Source organism: Mercenaria mercenaria, chromosome 11 (assembly GCF_021730395.1).
Source record: "Mercenaria mercenaria strain notata chromosome 11, MADL_Memer_1, whole genome shotgun sequence".
Lineage (NCBI taxonomy): Eukaryota > Metazoa > Mollusca > Bivalvia > Venerida > Veneridae > Mercenaria > Mercenaria mercenaria.
Genome location: NC_069371.1, coordinates 45,714,333 through 45,734,469, shown reverse-complemented (window position 1 = coordinate 45,734,469; position 20,137 = coordinate 45,714,333). Strand labels below are relative to the sequence as shown.

Below are 20,137 nucleotides of genomic sequence, written 5' to 3'. Positions count from 1 at the left end.
GAGATGAGTGTTTTTGTTTTAGCAAATTTCATTTCCTCTTATGAACAGATTTAATCAAACCGTGTCTTTAATAATTGTGTTATGCTTTCTAAGGGTCTTCAGATTCCAGCGTTGACTGGTAAACATAGTCGTATCTTTATCTAACTGAAAGAGGAAATACTTTATTTTGTCCCGTTAATCCGTCTTAGGCTGCTGATAATTCCCTAACATTTACCTAATGCATTTAAAATTGAGTCAACATGTTCTTGAATTACGTTTAGAAATGGACGAATTTCCTGCTTTCTTTTATGTCATTTCTAAATCACTGATGAAATGGGTGTTCAATAGATTTTCTTTCAAATTGTCTCTTTAAAAGTAAAGTTCCTTGTTTGAACTCGTGCAATTAAAGTACCAAAATTATTAATGTCATATTTTACAGAAAATCAGATAATGTCGGAGAATGATAGAGAAGATATTCCAGCTGATGTTGTACCTCTTCCTGAAAGACCGCAAAGGTATATTTCCTCACAATATTTATTTGCTAAATTAAGGCCACAAACTAGTACAGTGTTTCAGGACTGGCAGAGAACATCGCTACCTTAAATGTGCTTGAGTGTCTTGATTTAAATTTGTAACACAGGAATATTACAATCCATCACATTTGTTAAACACTTGATCAAACTATTTTACATGATTGTATTCCATTAGATCATTTCACTTTGTCTTTTTTAGCTCACCTGTCACAAAGTGACAAGGTGAGCTTTTGTGATCGCGTGGCGTCCGTCGTCCGTGCGTAAACTTTTGCTTGTGACCACTCTAGAGGTCACATTTTTGATGGGATCTTTATGAAAGTTGGTCAGAATGTTCATCTTGATGATATCTTGGACAAGTTCGAAACTTGGTCACGTGCGGTCAAAAACTAGGTCAGTAGATCTGAAAATAGAAAAACCTTGTGACCTCTCTAAAGGCCATATTTTTCATGAGATCTTCATGAAAATTGGTCAGAATGTTCATCTTGATGATATCTAGGACAAGTTCGAAACTGGGTCACGTGCGGTCAAAAACTAGGTCAGTAGATCTAAAAATAGAAAAACCTTATTACCTGTCTAAAGGCTATATTTTTCATGAGATCTTCATGACAATTGGTCAGAATGTTCATCTTGATGATATCTAGGTCAAGTTCGAAACTGGGTTACGTGCGGTCAAAAACTATGTCAGTAGGTCTAAAAATAGAAAAACCTTGTGACCTCTCTAGAGGCCATTATTTTTCAATGGATCTTCATGAAAATTGGTCAGAATGTTCACCTTGATGATATCTAGGTCAAGTTCGAAACTGGGTCACGTGAGGAAAAAAACTAGGTCAGTAGATCTGAAAATAGAAAAACCTTGTGACCTCTCTAGAGGCCATATTTTTCATGAGATCTTCATGAATATTGGTCAGAATGTTCAACTTGATAATATCTAGATCAAGTTCGAAACTGGGTCACGTAGGGTCAAAAACTAGGTCAGTAGGTCTAAAAATAGAAAAACCTTGCGACCTCTCTAGAGGCCATATTTCTCAATGGATCTTCATGAAAATTGGTCAGAATGTTCACCTTGATGATATCTAGGTCAAGTTCGAAACTAGTCACGTGCGGTCAAAAACTAGGTCAGTATGTGTGAAAATAGAAAAACTTTGTGACCTCTCTAGAGGCCATATTTTTCATGGGATCTTTGTGAAAATTAGTCAGAATGTTCACCTTGATGATATCTAGGTCAAGTTTGCAACTGGGTCACGTGCGATCAATAACTAGGTCAGTAGATCTAAAAATAGAAAAACCTTGCGACCTCTTTAGAGGCCATATTTTTCAAGAGATCTTCATGAAAATTGGTCAGAATGTTCACCTTGATGATATCTAGGTCAAGTTCGAAACTTGGTCACGTGCGGTCAAAAACTAGGTCAGTAGATCTGAAAATAGAAAAACCTTGTGATGTCCCTAGAGGCCATATTTCTCCATGGATCTTCATGAAAATTGGTGAGAATGTTCGGCTTGATGGTATCTAGGTCAAGTTCGAAACTGGGTCACGTGCGGTCAAAAACTAGGTCAGTAGGTCTAAAAATAGAAAAATCTTGTGACCTCTCTAGAGGCCATATATTTTATGAGATCTTCATGAAAATTTGTGAGAATGTTCACCTTGATGATATCTAGGTCAAGTTTAAAAGTGGGTCACATGCCTTCAAAAACTAGGTCATTAGGTCAGATAATAGAAAAACCTTGTGACCTCTCTAGAGGTCATATTTTTCAATGGATCTTCATGAAAATTGGTCAAAAATTTTTATCTTGATGATATCTAGGTCACATGTGCTCAAAAACTAGGTCACTATGTCAAATAATAGGAATAACGACGTCATACTCAGTTCAACACTGGGTCATGTGGGGATAGGTGAGCGATTCAGGACCATCATGGTCCTCTTGTCTTCTTTTTTTTTGACGTGTAGGATTTGCAACATTAAAATCATGAAATTGTCGAAGGGATTGGTACATTGATTAATTCACGTCGTATTACAAAGTTCATCGTGTGTTTGCATTACTTCAGCAGTTAAACATACATAACATATGACAAAGTACATGATAGATAAAAAGAGTAATATTCATATCGAGAAATGTATTTTGAAATTATTCTAGACTAGGAAAGCACCAGACTTTGACTAAAGTCACGTGGTAAGAATTGTAGACGTAATATTTTTTATAAGTCACTAATCATATAGGCAACATTTCTGCACTGAGCATGTTCATTGCTCTCTCTACCATGTTTTACCATACTACTATGCGACACTGCTTTTAATTTCACAGCTTCACATCATCTCTAGAACGACTTCACTATTTATTATTTTGAAGCAGCATGTAGTATGGTCATCTTGTACCATTGGTAGCTCAGTGCTGAATCCATATGACAAATGTGTATTTGTCTACTTGTTATTTTTAAATGTAGAGTAATCACTAATATTGCTTTGCATTGTTTCATCTGTCGCTCTGCTTCGTGCACTCGTCATTTTAGAGCGTTTTTCACATTTTGTTATCACATTGACTCTAACATTTTTGAACTCTTAGTATATCTGTAACTTCTTAATACTTTAACTACATTTTGTAAAAGATGGAACTCTTGATAGTTACATCTTGTGTGACTCGAAACCCAAATAAATAAGGGTGACTACCTGTCGAAAATCGAAACTTCCCGACATCTTGATTTCATTATATTTTTATGTACGTGAAATCGTTTACGCTTGAACGTATTGTACTAAGCATTGTTTAATACTTGGGCTCAATATCATTTATGTTATTTTACATCAAAAGTGTGAGATGATTATACATAATCAGATATTTATGAAGTGCTTGTTTTCTTTCTCTCTGTTTAAATTTCATTTTTTTTACTGGAGCTTGTGTGATTCAGATTTCTCAATTTAGTTTGTCGTAGAATAGGTAGAGGATATTTGCTGATCTGTTAGTCGTATATCTCGTGAAAAATAAACACATATTTTAATGCATTTCTTTTCAATTATTATTGCCAAATTTTATTCATTTTCATGCCTGAAGATTTTTTTAAACAGTGAAACAACGTCATGTTTGAAACAATGAACTTTTAAATAGAATCCACGTCAGATTTCAGTTAACCATTTAAAACATCTATTGCCTTTTTCATATTTGAACTTCTTATCATGCAGTTTAAACCGTTTGCATGTCCTTTATTCACAGCATCCAAAAAATTGTAACTTTAATAAAAAGAATTGCAAGGTTATTAAAATGTTTTCTACCTGAATTTTACGTCATATTTGTACAACACTGATTAGAAAAAATAAACTGTGAAATAATTATATTTATCACATGTTTGACGTCGCGGGAGTGAGAGCCATTACATAAATTTGATATTCTAACCCGATCCGATTCATTTTCTTATTAAACAAAGAAAGCAGAAAACAGTGAATTTATACAACAAATCACTGTTCTGACGTCACAATTATTACGTTATGGCGTCAAACGGCATAGCGGCGCGCTGGAAAAGAAACCGATTGAAAACGGGCAAATATTTAATACATGTCATCAAGGATGTACTTAAAAATCCTTTGTAACGTGTTAGAATCGAAATAATATATCTCATTTAGTGATCTGCTCTTGAATAAATCATTGTTTGTCGTTCAGATGCGTATTATTATATTACTCGGGCTGCGCCCTCGTGATAAAATTCCTTCGCATCTGAACTCCAATGATTTATTCAGCGACAAATCACTGGATGAGATATATTTAAGAAATAATAAATCTGTTCCTATATTTTATCAGTTAATAAAATATGGGCAGGAGTTTGGATGCGTAATAATTAAATCATGAGTGCGTAGCACGAGTGATTTAATTATTCGCATCCAAACGACATTGCAGTTGTTGCTTTCCGCATTGAATTTATTAAACTCGTTGAATAAATTCAGTATGAAAAGACACTCGTGTAATATCCTCTATATGTCAAACAATCTGATTTACTGTAATACATGTATATAATTATTAACTAAATAACTTACTCATATGCTAATATCGAGATTTGCTCATTCCATTTTGAAACCAGTTTGTTGTTGATTTAAAGCATTTATTCATGTTGGCTTTGCAAAAGCTATCAATCTGCTCTTAATGATTTGATAAAAGCCCAGTTTTGCTTAATTGCCATGTGTTTGTGGAATTACTGATTTAACATCTGTTTGAAAAGAACTACATTGACATGATGTTTTTGATATTATTTTCAGAAAATCTACTGCCCCTGGCAAGAAGTCTGCGGATATTGACACTGCCAGATTTAAATCTGGAAAAGGACCAGTCATAATTGTTCCACGTGTCACGTGATACTTGTTTGACGTCATCAGTTGAATGTGTAAAAGCGTGTGTTAATTTTTTGTAACATGAGAATTACTTTAAATCATATTATCATACACCTGTTCTGCAAGGTACAGTATTTTTGCAGAATAAGAAAAGACCGTATGATCTGCTCACCATCTGTAAACAGACGAAGGTGTCAGTGGAGCAGTGTCTTCTGATATGAGAAGATTTATATTACCGCACCATGAGAAAACCAACATAGTGGCTTTGCGACCAGCATGGATCCAGACCAGCCTGCGCATCCGCGCAGTCTGGTCAGAATCCATGCTGTTCGCTTTCAAAGCCTCTTGCAATTAGAGAAACTGTTAGCGAACAGCATGGATCTTGACCTGACTGCATGGATGCGCAGGCTGGTCTAGATCCATGCTGGTCGCAAACGCACTTTGTTAGTTTTCTTATGGCGCGGCTCATATGTGCATGTATGTGTTGTTGACATTTCATTTTAAAGAAAGTAACATGACTCCTTACAGTTTATATCCACATGTTAAGTAAAATACTTGACAGTGGCAGAACCACCAGTTTTCTGGAGGCTTATGGGAACAAAGCATTGCTAGTTTTCGTTACAACACAATAATAGTGTTAAACAAATAAATATGATCGTATTTAAAAAATATATATATAATTTTAAAAAAAAATCTATTTTTCTTGTACTTAATGAAAATACTGTTTCAGCAGTTTTTGCAAAGCATTTATTTTATATGTCGTGCAAATCAAACTGCCGTTTTGTAACATATACATGTAGTTACTTTCACAGAACAAGTTGTTGTCCGAAATAGGAGACATGTGTCATTGTTCGTACGTATGTACGTCCCGAAAACACTCAAGACGTGTATTTGAACATGTCGGTGTGTAGTTCAAAAGATTGTTTATTACCTCGCTAAAATATTTTTTGACAAAATTTATATAGAGAACGAAAGCATTAACACCACCAAAGGGAAACAGATTTCTTGAACTTTGCAGGATTCGCGGCTGGTAGATTTGATTGAGCAATATTTGCTGAAAACTGTGATATTTTTTGTTATTTTATTTCATACGTTGTTTAATATACCGAATGTGCTTTATTATTGATAATAAATGTGCATACCATGTAAATAAAAATTGAAAATATTATTCCTTTGTTATCGATATGTGATCATTGCTTAGATTTACATGGCAGTCAAATAAAATCTAAAAGATGATCCGTTTGAAGCACAGAATGCAAGCGGACTTGGTTTGATAGAATGTGAACCCTAGTCTAAAATCGCATTGGTCTTATCAAATTCAGTTCATTTCTGGATCATTTGAAAGAAAGCCGATAGTGAATTCACAGTTCACTTGTCACAACTCACAATAGAATAGTAGAGCTATTGCACTCGCCCATGCGTCGGCGTCGGCGTCCGCGTCCGCGTCCCGATTTTGGTTAAGTTTTGTATGTAAGCTGGTATCTCAGTAACCACTTGTGGGAATGGATTGAAACTTCACACACTTATTTACTGTGACAAACTGACTTACACTGCACAGGTTCCATAACTCTATTTTGCTTTTTTACAAAATTATGCCCCTTTTTCGACTTAGAAATTTTTGGTTAAGGTTTTGTATGTAAGCTGGTATCTCAGTAACCACTTGTGGGAATGGATTGAAACTTCACACACTTATTCACTGTGATGAACTGACCTACATTGCACAGGTTCCATAACTCTATTTTGCTTTTTTACAAAATTATGCCCCTTTTTCGACTTAGAAATTTTTTGGTTAAGCTTTTGTATGTAAGCTGGTATCTCAGTACTTACTAATGGGAATGGATTGAAACTTCACATACTTGTTCACTGTCATGATCTGACATGCACTAAGCAAGTCCCATAACTCTGCTCTTTTTTTCTCAAAATTATGCCCCTTTTTCGACTTAGCAGTTTTTGGTTAAATTTTTGTATGTAATCTGATATCTCAGTATCCACTAATTGGAATGGATTGAAACTTCACACACCTGTTCACTGTCATGATATGACATGCAGTACAGAGGTTCAATACCTCTACTTTGCATTTTACAAAATTATGCCCTTTTTTCAACTTTTGTATTCATTCAATTGACAAGGCTGTTGAATAGTCCAGCGTTGCTGTCCTCCGACAGCTCTTGTTTTACTATTCATAGGGCACAATTCACATTTCGTAGCTCATGCACAGTTCTTTTTACAGTTCATACCGCACGGTTCACACTTCGTACTTCACAGCTCACACAATGGTGTGAGAGACGTATTGATTTACTCCAGTCTTTCTGTGTCACAAATCTTGTCCGCACTCTAAGTCGAACATTTTTCATCTGATCTTCACCAAACTTGAGCAAAATGTGTTTGACCATAAGTCCTCGGCCAAGTTCGATAACTAGCCAAATCGGCTTAGGCACTTTGGAGTTATGGCCCTTGAGTTACCGAAAATCGGTCCTTTTGCTCTTGTTCGCACTCTAAGTCAGATATTTATTATCCGATCTTCACCAAACTTTAACAAAATGTGTTTGACTATAAGTCCTCGGCCAAGTTCGATAACTAGCCAAATCGGCTCAGGCACTTCGGAATTATGGCCTTTGAATTACGGAAAATCGGCCTTTTGACTTTGTCTGCGCTCTAAGTCGAACCATTCTCATCCAATCTTTACCAAACTTGAACAAAGTGTTTGACCACAAGTCCTGGACCAAGTTCGATAAACAGCCAAATCGGTCTATGCACTTCGGAATTATGGCCCTTGAATAATCGAAAATCGGCCTTTTTACTCTTGTCCGCGCTGTAAGTCGAACATTTCTCATTCGATCTCCACCAAACTTGAACAAAATGTGTTTGACCATAAGTCTTCATCCAAGTTTGATAACTAGCCAAATCGGCACAGGCACTTCGGAATTATGGCCACTGAATTACCCAGAATCAGCCTTTTTACTTTTCAAAATTTGCATATATACTTAATGAGTAACAAAAGCAAATGGGTTGGGCTGCATTTGAGTTCAACCTTTCCAAAGTGCGTAACATTAATGGCGGAATGAAAAAGAAACGATTGCATTAGTTTTTAAAGTTATCGTATTGTATTTCAATGATACTTAGTCTAATAATAATTATAGTGATAAGAAGGAGGGAAATAATAATGATGATGATAACAAGAGTAATAGTAATTATGATAATTATTACATGATGATAAGTAGTGAGTTTTAGAAATAGTGAAGTTATGATTGTAATCGTGATATTTGCGGTAATGAAGAAAAGAAACAAATATGCTGCTCCATATCCCCGAAATTATATATTATAATAGATGAAATTATATATGTTAAAACAAGTTTAAGAAATACAAGCATTTCCGTGTAGAAGTAACCCTGTAAAGTATTCATCTTTGAGAGAGCATAAGTGCCAGGTGCATTCTATTCACCCAGTCGAAATGTACTGAAACTTGCTCGAAATCTCGCCTTCATAACTTGAAATTTTCGAAATGTCGACTTAAACTCATTTATTCGAAATTTCAAATAACATTTCTCGAAATTTCGACTTATTAACTCGAAGTTTTCAGTTACTTCTAAAACTTGAAAGTTCGTATTACCAAGTCGAAATTTCGAGTTATTTATGACATGTACTTGCTGTCTACAACAGTGATTAGGGAGAAGTAAGGTGTCCGTCTAATGCGCAATAAATGGAGAATATTAGGTTACTGTATTGTAAATTTAGATTTATTAGGTAAGCGAAGAAAATATTAAAGTTGAGGCTTTTATTTTATTGTAGACGAACCTTGTAAATTTAACAATGTACCCTGAAACTAAAAAGTAGTGGATGAAATATAGGTAGGATGTCACTTTCCTGCCATCGGAGTCCAACTACCCTACCATCAGCGAAATCGGCGCCGGCTATATCGTTTGTAAAATTAGCTTTTGACATATTTATTCTCAAAGGGCCTGTTTGATATATTGTCGGTGCCACTGGCAGGGTCGGATGTTATTCATAGGGTCACATCTGTTGTGAAACATTTCGTATCGAAACATAAATGATGATGGTACAGATCTGTTAAAATGTCCTCTACAAATCATTGAATTATATAACGCAGTTTTAGTTTAATCATATTTTATTGTAATCATCACACAAGACATTATGGTAATGTACATCAAGACACTATTATACAGATACATATGTAAATATATATACAATAGCAAACTATCATTATACCAGACATATATATTACTACTGTACATTAGGAAGTATTCAGTAACTTTGCGAATATAACGCAGTCTTTCTATACTCATACATGATTTACCTAGCTATTAAATAGAGAATGTGGAAACTTCACAGGTCGTCCATACAGCAAAACGAAAATGTTACAATGTGAGGAAGCCGTCCAGCAGGCTTACAGAAGGTCGGTGGTTCTACCCAGGTGCCATCTCGTGATGAAATAATGCACGGAGGGGCACCTGGGGTCTTCCTCCGCCATTAAAGCTGGAAAGTCGCCATATGACCTATCATGTGTCGGTGCGACGTTTAATCCAAAAAAAAAGAAAATGTTACAGAACTCAACATTTGCACATGCTACAAGTATAAAAAACAATTTTTAGACATCAGCTTGTGTTCGTACGGCGGTGTATAATTATGTTATCTTGAATAATACACAGAATGCAATTCCATGGAAAGATGCGTGTTAAAATAATGGGCTTATAAATCATAAACGAGAAAAGAATGGGCAGAACTAAACATACTGGAATTTAGAGAGTGTGTGTTTGTGTTCGGGTTTAACGTCTTTTTCAACAATTTTTCAGTCATATAAACGACGGTGTCTACTTGTAGCAGTGAGCACAATGCCCAAGGATTTTAGAGAAGGGACCTGAGGTTATCGAGCCTGCATATCACAGAAACTGCCAAAAGTCAAAATTAAAAGGCAGGCACCTTTACTAAGGGTTGGTTACACAATATCCAAAGCTATGAAAGCGTGAGTATTGGAACCACCCAAGCAGAGATGTTCAAGGTGAAAAACTTAACAGTACCACTAACGCAACATAATTAACAGCATGCAAAGATTGAAGAAGTTTTGTCTATTTTTATTTAAATACAATCTGACAAAAGTATCCTTTTACGCTACGCTTAAGATCTGAAGACGTGCTATTGATAGCCTCGTTCTGACGAACCTTACGCTATCCAATCGGAAGGCTTACTTACAACATTTTATAAGAATAAAAAATCTGTGTTTAGCCTTGGTTTTCCAGATTTACAATTCTTATGACGTAAAGTTAGCTCAGTCGGTAGGACATTTGCTCTGTAAGCGAGGGGTCCTGGGTTCGAGCCCTGGACTGACTGCATATTTTTTCTAACTCTTTGACATTCAAACAAGTCGTCTGATTGGTTCAAATAAAAATAGATTTGCGAAAATAAAAATAGCAATATTGGAATTCCAAAATACACAGAAAGACGAATGTGAATAGGTCATTCTCAGATATTCGTTTATACCCCAGTCACACATACGGCGCGAATAGCTTCGTCTGGCCACGGATAGAAACGTAGTAATCCGTATCGATCCGTACCTGAGCCGTACTTTAAAGTAGTAATCCTGCTCAGGTACGGATCGATACGGATTACTACGTTTCTTTCCTTAGCTAGACGTGGCTATCCGCGCCGTATGTGTGATTGGAGTATTACGGAAGCTCAAGTACTTCAGTCAGATTGATTTAAATATAGTGTTGCTTCTAAAAGAATATTTCAAACGATGTAAAATATAATCTTCTCCCAAGGAAAACTGAAATTTATTACTGATTTTATTAATTCTGGTTGAATGTCATCAATTAACATAATTCCTTATCAAATGTTTGACGTCGTTGGAGTGGAATAAAGCCGAGTCATATTATTGATATTACCACTAGTGTAATAACATTTTGACGTTTACGTCTTTTCAATTATAGCGGGTGTTGGTTGTAAAGTCGCGCAATATTTCCACTGTAGACCTCGTGCATATTTCTCGATACAAAGCTAATAAGCTATAATTATTACATACCTAAAATTATTTTCCATTGAGTTTCAACGGACCGCGATATTTTTCCATAATATTATTGACGTGGAATGCTTTCATATCGGACATGGAATGTTTTCTTAACGTTATAATGGAAAGAATCGCGTGACATCCATGGCGTCCACGGCACGTCGCGCAATATTACCGCTGCATAACTCGTGCATATATCCACATACAAAGTTAATAACTTGTAAATATAACACGACCCGATCGATAACACTGAGACTGGGAGTTATTATGCAACGAATTCACTGTTTGACGTAACAATTTTTACGATATAGCGTCAAACGCCATACAGACGAGCTGGAAAAGAAAACAACAAAATACAGGCAATTATTACATACCTAAAATTTTCCATTGAGTTTCAATGGACCGCGATCGTGCAATATTTTTCCATATTAACGTGGAACGCTTTCTTATCGGGCGTGGAATATTTTCTTAACGTTGTAATGGAAAAATCGCGTGACGTCCATGGCGTCCACGCGCATGTTGCGGCATCATGTTGACGTCATTTTCGCGGAAAATATTAATGCGCGACAGTTTTATTTTGTTTATTACAGTTTCGGAGAAATTCTTTTCGTATTTTTCCTGTCTTTCGTTACAGGACGATTATTTAGACATAAATTGATTATTTGATTGTGGGTATGATATAAAAAGGTTATCAATTTTGTATTGTGGATATTTTAGGAGCGCAATATTATATGCGAAAGAACTCGTGCATATATCCACATACAAAGTTAATAACCTATAAATATTTGCTGGATGTTGTCAGAGATATAGATAAAATTCCTTGATATCTTATTAGAATCGAAATAATATATGTCATATACTGATTTTCCAATGAATAAATACATTTTGTTCAGATGCATATCAATATATTCAGTATTTTGCATCTGAACTCTGAAAAATCATTATGACTTTATTCAACGATAAAATCACTATATATTATTTCTTAGATGACATCAATGTGATTTTTTGTGCCTTATTCCGTAAACAATTCGCTAAAAGGGTCTAGATAATGTGTAGTAAAACTATCTACTGTCTTTGTTAAGCAATTTAATGTGATACTAGTAGATTAAATGATATTTACAGTTCATCTAGTCGTCGTTATAATTTTTCTTTTGCATTTTGCATTTTTGTCTACCAAATATACAATAGGATGCATGTCCCTTTTAAAAGAAGATATACTTTTTGCACATTTATGTGATACTAATTACGCTAGAAGGAGCCACTGCAAGAGAATGTATGGCCTTGTTGCGTGTATTTTTTTAATATCATTATTATTATTATACAAAAAAGTTCAATCGAAATTAAAACAATTTATTCAGAACTGATATAACTAAAGTTATGAATCAAATTTTACTCAAGAATAAATATATACATACGTTCAGTGTCTGTAGCCGATTCTAGACTGTCACAGACACCAATGCGTTGGCCAATAAATACAGCTATAAGTTGTTGTTGTTCTTATGACAGCTTGGTTGCCGCTCGAAGAACTTGTATGGAAATCATTTGTCAGCCAGCAGCACTGACGAACATTGATAATTGTGACCTTTAAAGCGACTCGTTTGAACTCTTTGGGCAAAGTAAAGACAAGCTTATATGTAAAAGTGAAATTTGCAAATAGCTTCTTTATTGTTATGTCTTTTAGTTTATTTATTTAAAAATTTAGCTACCTGACTTGAATACATCAGGTTTTGCAGCATTTGTTGAGCATTTAAGTGGTCATTTGCATTTACAAAATAATTCATCATCACGCCAGAACACTCATGCAAACTGTCAGTATATTAATGTAGGATTGCAGCATAATGTAGTATCTTCTGATTTGCAGTTACGTACATGTTACAATTCTGTAAGGTGATCAAGTAAGCATTTTCCGTTTGTAAAAATAGTTACTGACATATGAGCCGTGCCATGAGAAAACCAACATAGTGCGTTTGCGACCAGCATGGATCCAGAGCAGCCTGCGCATTCGCGCAGTCTGGTCAGGATCCATGCTTTTCACTTTCAAAGCCTATTGCAATTAGAGAAACCGTTAGCGAACAGCACGGATGCGGATGCGCAGGCTGGTCGCAAACGCACTATGTTGGTTTTCTCATGGCGTGGCTCAGTTACGTTTTTTTCAGTGGACAGATATGATATATTGCCGAGTCGGTGCCACGGGCAGGGTATAGTATTATTCATAGTGTCACATATGTTTCTGAAGTAGTTCGTAGCTGAAATAAATCAACTTTGTGGGGGAAGTTTTGATGTTAATACTTATAAATCTTCGTGCTGCGTGAAAAGAAAACGAAATTATAGAAACAAAATGGCGTCACTTAAGTCTCAGCTTAATGGACAATTCCTCAACGTAATTCAGTTCTGTCTACTTTCTATCACATGTAACTAATACAAAAAAAAAACATTTCTACATGCGCATTAGGACGTGTCTTCTGTTTGCACCAAGCTTGGATATTATAGGAAAGCAATGCCCTAAAATGCATTGTAACGGCTGTGGTTACGGGAAATACTGGTCAGTTTTCATCTTGTTCTCGATATAGAGCTATTTCAACTTAGAACAGCATGTTTTTGAACTGCAAGATTTGATGACATAAATATTTAATTCTTCTTTTTATTCCGACATATTTATTCTCAGAGGGCCTGTTTGATATATTGTCGGTGCCACTGGGAGGGTCAGATGTTATCCATAGGGCCACATCAGTTAAACCCTCCTGATAATAGTCTTGTGGTGGATGATCTGCTAAATTGTCTCCTACACATCGTTGAAATTATATAACACAGTCTTTGTATACCCTTACGCCCTTTACCTAGCTATTAATGTTGAAACTCTACAGGTCGCCGAATACAGCAAAAACGAAAATGTTGCAGGCTCTGTTTGATTTAGCCTGTTCACGAATGGTAGTGGAAATGCATCCATGCCCTATAGCCCTGTGTTGAGCAGAACTCAACATCTGCACATGTTACATGTATCAAAAACTATTCTCACACATCCGCTAATAAATGTATTCGTACGGCGGTGTACACGAACCTTTAATGATACACAGTGTGCAATTCCAGGAAAAACGGCATGTGTCCCCAGTTTAAACATCGAGATAACAATGGGCAGAACCAAACAAACTGGAATTTAGAGAAGTTATCTGAGGTTATGAAGCCTGCATATTACAGAAACTGCCAAAAGTAGGCACCGCATCAAAGGTTTGGTTAAACAATGCCCACAGCTATGAAAGCGGGAGCATTGAAACCACACAGGCCGGAATGTTCAACAACATAATAATCTTCACCCCAGGTCAACTGATATATATTACTGATATATTACTTCTGGTTGAATACCATCAATCAAGGCCTTGGTCAAATCAATAATACCGCTAAAATAGGTAGAAGACGAAATGTCTATGTGCCTGTAGAAAAACCAGTCACGAGTATAAAGACTATTGCATTGTGCTCGAGTCTTTCCACAATAAATAAAATTCGTTGAATAAAAATGATAAAAAGATCGATAGAGTTTTATGTAGGAACAATCAGATATGTTGGCTCAGTTTAAAAAAAAAAGGTTTATTTAATATCAACATGGTGTTTACATAGAAACGGGCTTTCTTTTACATATTTAAAAAAAGAACAAAGACAATGAATGACCTCTTTATTCTATTAATTTATTTTAATGAAGGAGTTATTCAGTACAGTGATATCTTCAAAAGGATAAAGTTTGTGCGTTCATATATAACTAGCTGTAGCTAAAATGTTATTGTACAGATATATTTATTAAACATAAAAAGTTTAATGTGTTTAATATTCATTTATATTCACTTTTTGTACGCCAAAGTCTGTAGCTTTCTCGATATCCAGTAAGTTACCCATGATGACGCCTACAGGTTCTTTCACACGATCTCCTGCTCCTAAAGGCGTTATGCCAGGGTTGAACATTGTAACACGCAACGCGCATTTTCACACATCTGTAGCCGTTATAGCGCCAAAGGTGATCAGCACGGTAACAAACGGACCTTGGTGGTCGTCTTCCGTAACATTTTGCTGGGCCTCTTCTTCCAGAACCGGCGAATGTGGCGGCAATGAGCGCAAACGCTATGACAAGACCAAATATTTTCTTAATGTCCATATCCTAGAAATAAAAAAGAATCAATTCAACTGTTCTCAAACTACAAACAAAAGCAGAAGAAGATATTATACAAAAACTACAGAAGCTTGTGTTAAAAAATGAAAATATATAAAGTTTTGAGAAATGTAATTTTTACGTAGTTTTGAAAACAAAGATGGGTGTGCGTAAATACAAACTGTCACATCAATCACCCATTTTATTGATAGAGAAATAAAACCAAAGCTATTTCGGAAAACACTTTTTCTTTCACGATGGAATACAATACTAGTATGTAATGTAGGTATATGCCCGGATTGATTCTATCAATAACAAACATACAAGTGCGCTTTGCATCTAACTGGTGGATCTTAATGGTATCTAAAATCTAAATGGAACATGTCTCGTGTCTTCCAGCCTGGTAAGTTTAAGAATATTTTTATTCTTTTGTGACTGACAACGAAAATTCTACATAGAACTCGACCCGATCTATGTTCCTATTAAAGGAGACTGAGACTGGGTGTTCTATACATTGTTATATTTTTAGAATTTTTGTCTTCAAATATAGAAGCGGATGCATACAACAAGCGAATGCATGCCACTTGTAAAAAAGAAGTTTCACTTTTTGCACAATTATGCGATTCTAACTACGTTAAGGAGTCGTTGCAAGTGAATACATGACCTGGCTGCGTGTATATTAAACGGAAAAAAAACTAAACCGAAAATAAAACAATTTATTTAGAAGTGATATAACTAATTTTCTAAAATTTCAATCTAATTTAAAAATAAATATATACATACGTTCAGTGACTGTAGCCGATACTAGACTGTCCGAGACACTAGTGCGCCGGTCACTAAATACAGCTGTTGTTGTTGTTTTTATGACAGCTTAGTTATTGCCCGGAGAACGTATATGGACATCGTTTGTCAGCCAGCAGATTGATTTGATAGTTACCAGTGAAAGCGACACGTTTGAACTCTTTGGGCAAAAGTAAAGACCTCTAAATATGGTCAAGATTATATGTAAAAGTAAAATTTGCAAATAGCTTCTTTAATTGTATGTCTTTCAGTTTATTTCATTTAAAATTTTAGCTACGTGGCTTGAATACGACATGCTTTGCAGCATTTGTTGAGCATTTAAATGGTCAGTTACATTTGCAACATAATTCATCTTCATGCTTGAACACTAATGCAAACTGTCAGTATATTAATGTAGGTCTGCAGCATAATGCAGTATCTTCTGCTTCGCAGTACATGTTACAATTCTCTTAGGTGATCAACTGAGCCTTCTTCGTTTGTAAAAATAGTTACTGACATATGAGCCGTGCCATGGGAAAACCAACAAAGTGGGTATGCGACCAGCATGGATCCAGACCAGCCTGCGCATCCGCGCAGTCTGGTCAGGATCCATGCTGTTCGCTTTCAAAGCCTACTGGAATTAGAGAAACTGTTAGCGAACAGCATGGATCCTGACCAGACTGCGCGGATGCGCAGGCTGGTCTGGATCCATGCTAGTCGCAAACCCACTATGTTGGTTTTCTCATGGCACGGCTCATATGTTTTCTCAGTGGACATATATGATATATTGTCGGTGCCTAGGACAGGGTATAGTATTATTCATAGTGTCACATATGTTTCTGAAATATTTTGCAGCTGAAATAAATCAACTTTGTGGGAAAGTTTTGATGTTAATACTTAATGAGTCGAAACTATTCGTGCTGTGTGAAAAAAAATCGAAATTATGGAAACAATATGGCGTCGTTTTTAAGTCCCAGATTGATGGAAAATTTCTCAACGTAAATAAGTTCTGTCTTCACATTCTATCACATGTAGCTAATACCAACCAAAAGATATTTCTACATGCGCATATAAACGTGTCTTCTTTCTTTTTGCACCGAGCTTGGATATTATAGGAAAGCAATGCCCCAAAATGCATTTTAACGGCTGTGGTTACAGGAAATACTGACAAGTTTTCATCTTGTTCGCAATATAGAGCTAATTTAACTTGGAACAGTATATTTTTAAATTGAAAGATTTGATGACATAAATGAGCCGCACCATGAAAAAACCAACATAGTGGCTTTGCGACCAGCATGGATCCAGACCAGCCTGCGCGTCCGCGCTGTCTGGTCAGGATCCATGCTGTTCGCTTTCAAATCCTATTGCAATTAGAGAAATCGTAAGCGAACAGCATGGATCCTGACCAGACTGCGCGGATGCGCAGGCTGGTCTGGATCCATGCTGGTCGCAAAGCCACTATGTTGGTTTTCTCATGGCATGGTGCGGCTCAAATATTTATTTTTTTTGTTTTATTCCGACACATCTCGTTGAATGAACTTTTAGATTTTCCTCAAGTACTACAAAATGCGATCCTGTAAACAGAAGAAATTACACGAATATGTGATTACAAGTCCATCCAGCTACATGAAAACCTCTTAACTGTTAAATAGTCCCATATTCAATGCTTCTGCGTATCTTATGGAAAGCCATTTGTGCTAATTTGGTTATATTTCAAAGGTGGTAAGTAATATTTTATAACTGTTTTGTTTCATCAAATTACCATCATATACTAGTAATAGCCATATAAGTCTTGTTCTAGCGCGTTTACACAGTCTTAAGATATGGGACTACTCTATGGATATTTATTTCTGCTAGAGGCTTAATTATGGTTACAGTCTTATGATTTGGGGCCATTCTATGAAAATTTATTTCAGTTAGACGCTAAATTATGGTTACAGTCTTATGATATGGGGTCTCTCTATAGATATTTATGGTTACAGTCTCATGATATGGGGCCACGCTATGGATATTCATGTTTGCTAGACGCTAAATTATAGTTACAATCATATGATTTGGGGCCATTCTATGGATATTTATTTCAGCTAGACGCTAAATTATGGTTACAGTCTTATAATATGGGGTCTCTCTGTGGATATTTATGGTGACAGTCTTATGATATTGGGTCACTCTATGGATATTTATTTCTGCTAGACGCTAAATTATGGTTATAGTCTTATGATATGGGGCCACTCTATGGATATTTATGCCTGCTAGACGCTAAATTATGGTAACAGTCTTATAATATGGGGCCACTCTATGGATATATGGGGCCACTCTATGGATATTTATGCCTGCTAGACGCTAAATTATGGTAACAGTCTTATAATATGGGGCCACTCTATGGATATTTATGGTTACAGTCTGATGATATGGAGCCTCTCTATAGATATTTATGGTTACACTCTTATGATATGGAGCCACTCTATGGATATTTATGACTACTAGACGCTAAATAATGCTAACAGTCTTATAATATGGGGCCACTCTATGGATATTTATGGTTACAGTCTGATGATATGGAGCCTCTCTATAGATATTTATGACTACTAGACGCTAAATTATGGTAACAGTCTTATAATATGGGGCCACTCTATGGATATTTATGGTTACAGTCTGATGATATGGAGCCTCTCTATAGATATTTATGGTTACACTCTTATGATATGGAGCCACTCTATGGATATTTATGACTACTAGACGCTAAATAATGCTAACAGTCTTATAATATGGGGCCACTCTATGGATATTTATGGTTACAGTCTGATGATATGGAGCCTCTCTATAGATATTTATGGTTACACTCTTATGATATGGAGCCACTCTATGGATATTTATGACTACTAGACGCTAAATAATGCTAACAGTCTTATGATATGGGCCACTCTATGGATATTTATGTCTACTAGACGCTAAATCATGGTAACAGTCTTAATATATGGGGCCACTCTATGGATATTTATGTCTGCCACACGCTAAATTATGGTAATAGTATTATGATATGGGGCCATTCTATGGATATTCATGAATACTAGACGCTAAATCATGGTTACAGTCTTATGATATGGGCCACTCTATGGATATTTATTTCTACTAGATGCTAAACTATGGTAACAGTCTTATGATATGGGCCACTCTATGGATATTTATGTCTGCTAGACGCTAAATTATGGTTACAGTCGTATGATATGGGCCGCTCTATAGATATTTATGTCTGCTAGACGCTAAATTATGGTAATAGTCTTATGATATGGGGCCACTCTAAGGATATTTATGACTACTAGACGCTAAATTATGGTTACAGTCTTATGATATGGGGCTACTCTATGGATATGTATGCCTGCTAGACGCTAAATTATGGTAACAGTCTTATGATATGGGGCCACTCTACGGATATTTATGTCTGCTAGACGCTAAATTATGGTAACAGTCTTATGAAATTGGGCCACTATATGGCTATTTATTTCTGCTAGACGCTAAATTATGGCTACAGTCTTATGATATTGGCCACTCTGTAGATATTTATTTCTGCTAGACGCTAAATTACGGCTACAGTCTTTATGATACGGGGCCACTCTATGGCTATTTATTTTTGCTAGACGCTACATCATGGTTACAGGCTTATGATATGGGGTCACAACATGGATATTTATTTCTGCTAGACGCTAAATCATGGTTACAGTCTTATGGTATGGGGCGACAACATGGATATTTATTTCTGCTAGACGCTAAATCATGGTTACATTCTTATGATATGGGGCCACTCTATGGATATTCATTCTGCTAGACGCTAAATTATGACTACAGTCTTTATGATATGGGGCCTCCCTATGGATATTTATTCTGCTAGACGCTAAATCATGGTTACAGTCTTATGATATAGGGCCACTCTGTAGATATTTATTTCTGCTAGACGCTAAATTACGGCCACAGTCTTTATGATATGGTGTCTCTCTATGGATATTTATGGTTACAGTCTTATGAGATGGGGCCACTCTATGGATATTTATTTCTGCTAGACGCTACATCATGGTTACAGTCTTATGATATGGGGCCACACCATGGATATTTATTTCTGCTAGACATTAAATCATGGTTACAGTATTATGATATGGGACCACAACATGGATATTTATTTCTGCTAAACGCTAAATCATGGTTACAGTCTTATGATATGGGGCCACTCTATGGATATTTATTCTGCTAGACGCTAAATTATGGTTATAGTCTTATGATATGGGGCCACTCTATGGATATTTATGCCTGCTAGACGCTAAATTATGGTAACAGTCTTATGATATGGGGCCACTCTATGGATATATGAGGCCACTCTATGGATATT

The 20,137-nt window shown here is 36.0% G+C and overlaps 1 protein-coding gene across 6 annotated transcripts in view; it reads left to right on the top strand.

Moving 5' to 3' along the window:
* Nucleotides 1-5,987, top strand: part of LOC123530949 (uncharacterized protein C10orf67, mitochondrial-like) — a 55,045-nt gene extending 49,058 nt beyond the window's left edge. For 5 of the 6 annotated variants that reach the window (XM_053517328.1, XM_053517327.1, XM_053517324.1 and 2 more), the window contains 2 exons: nucleotides 419-494; nucleotides 4,748-5,987. In XM_053517328.1, the coding sequence (XP_053373303.1) occupies nucleotides 419-494; nucleotides 4,748-4,844 (173 nt within the window). In that variant the 3' untranslated portion in view covers nucleotides 4,845-5,987. Of the gene's footprint in view, nucleotides 1-418; nucleotides 495-2,645; nucleotides 2,682-4,747 lie in introns of all 6 variants that reach the window. The other variant, XM_053517325.1, reaches the window with a different exon arrangement.
* Nucleotides 5,988-20,137: the final 14,150 nt, after the last annotated feature.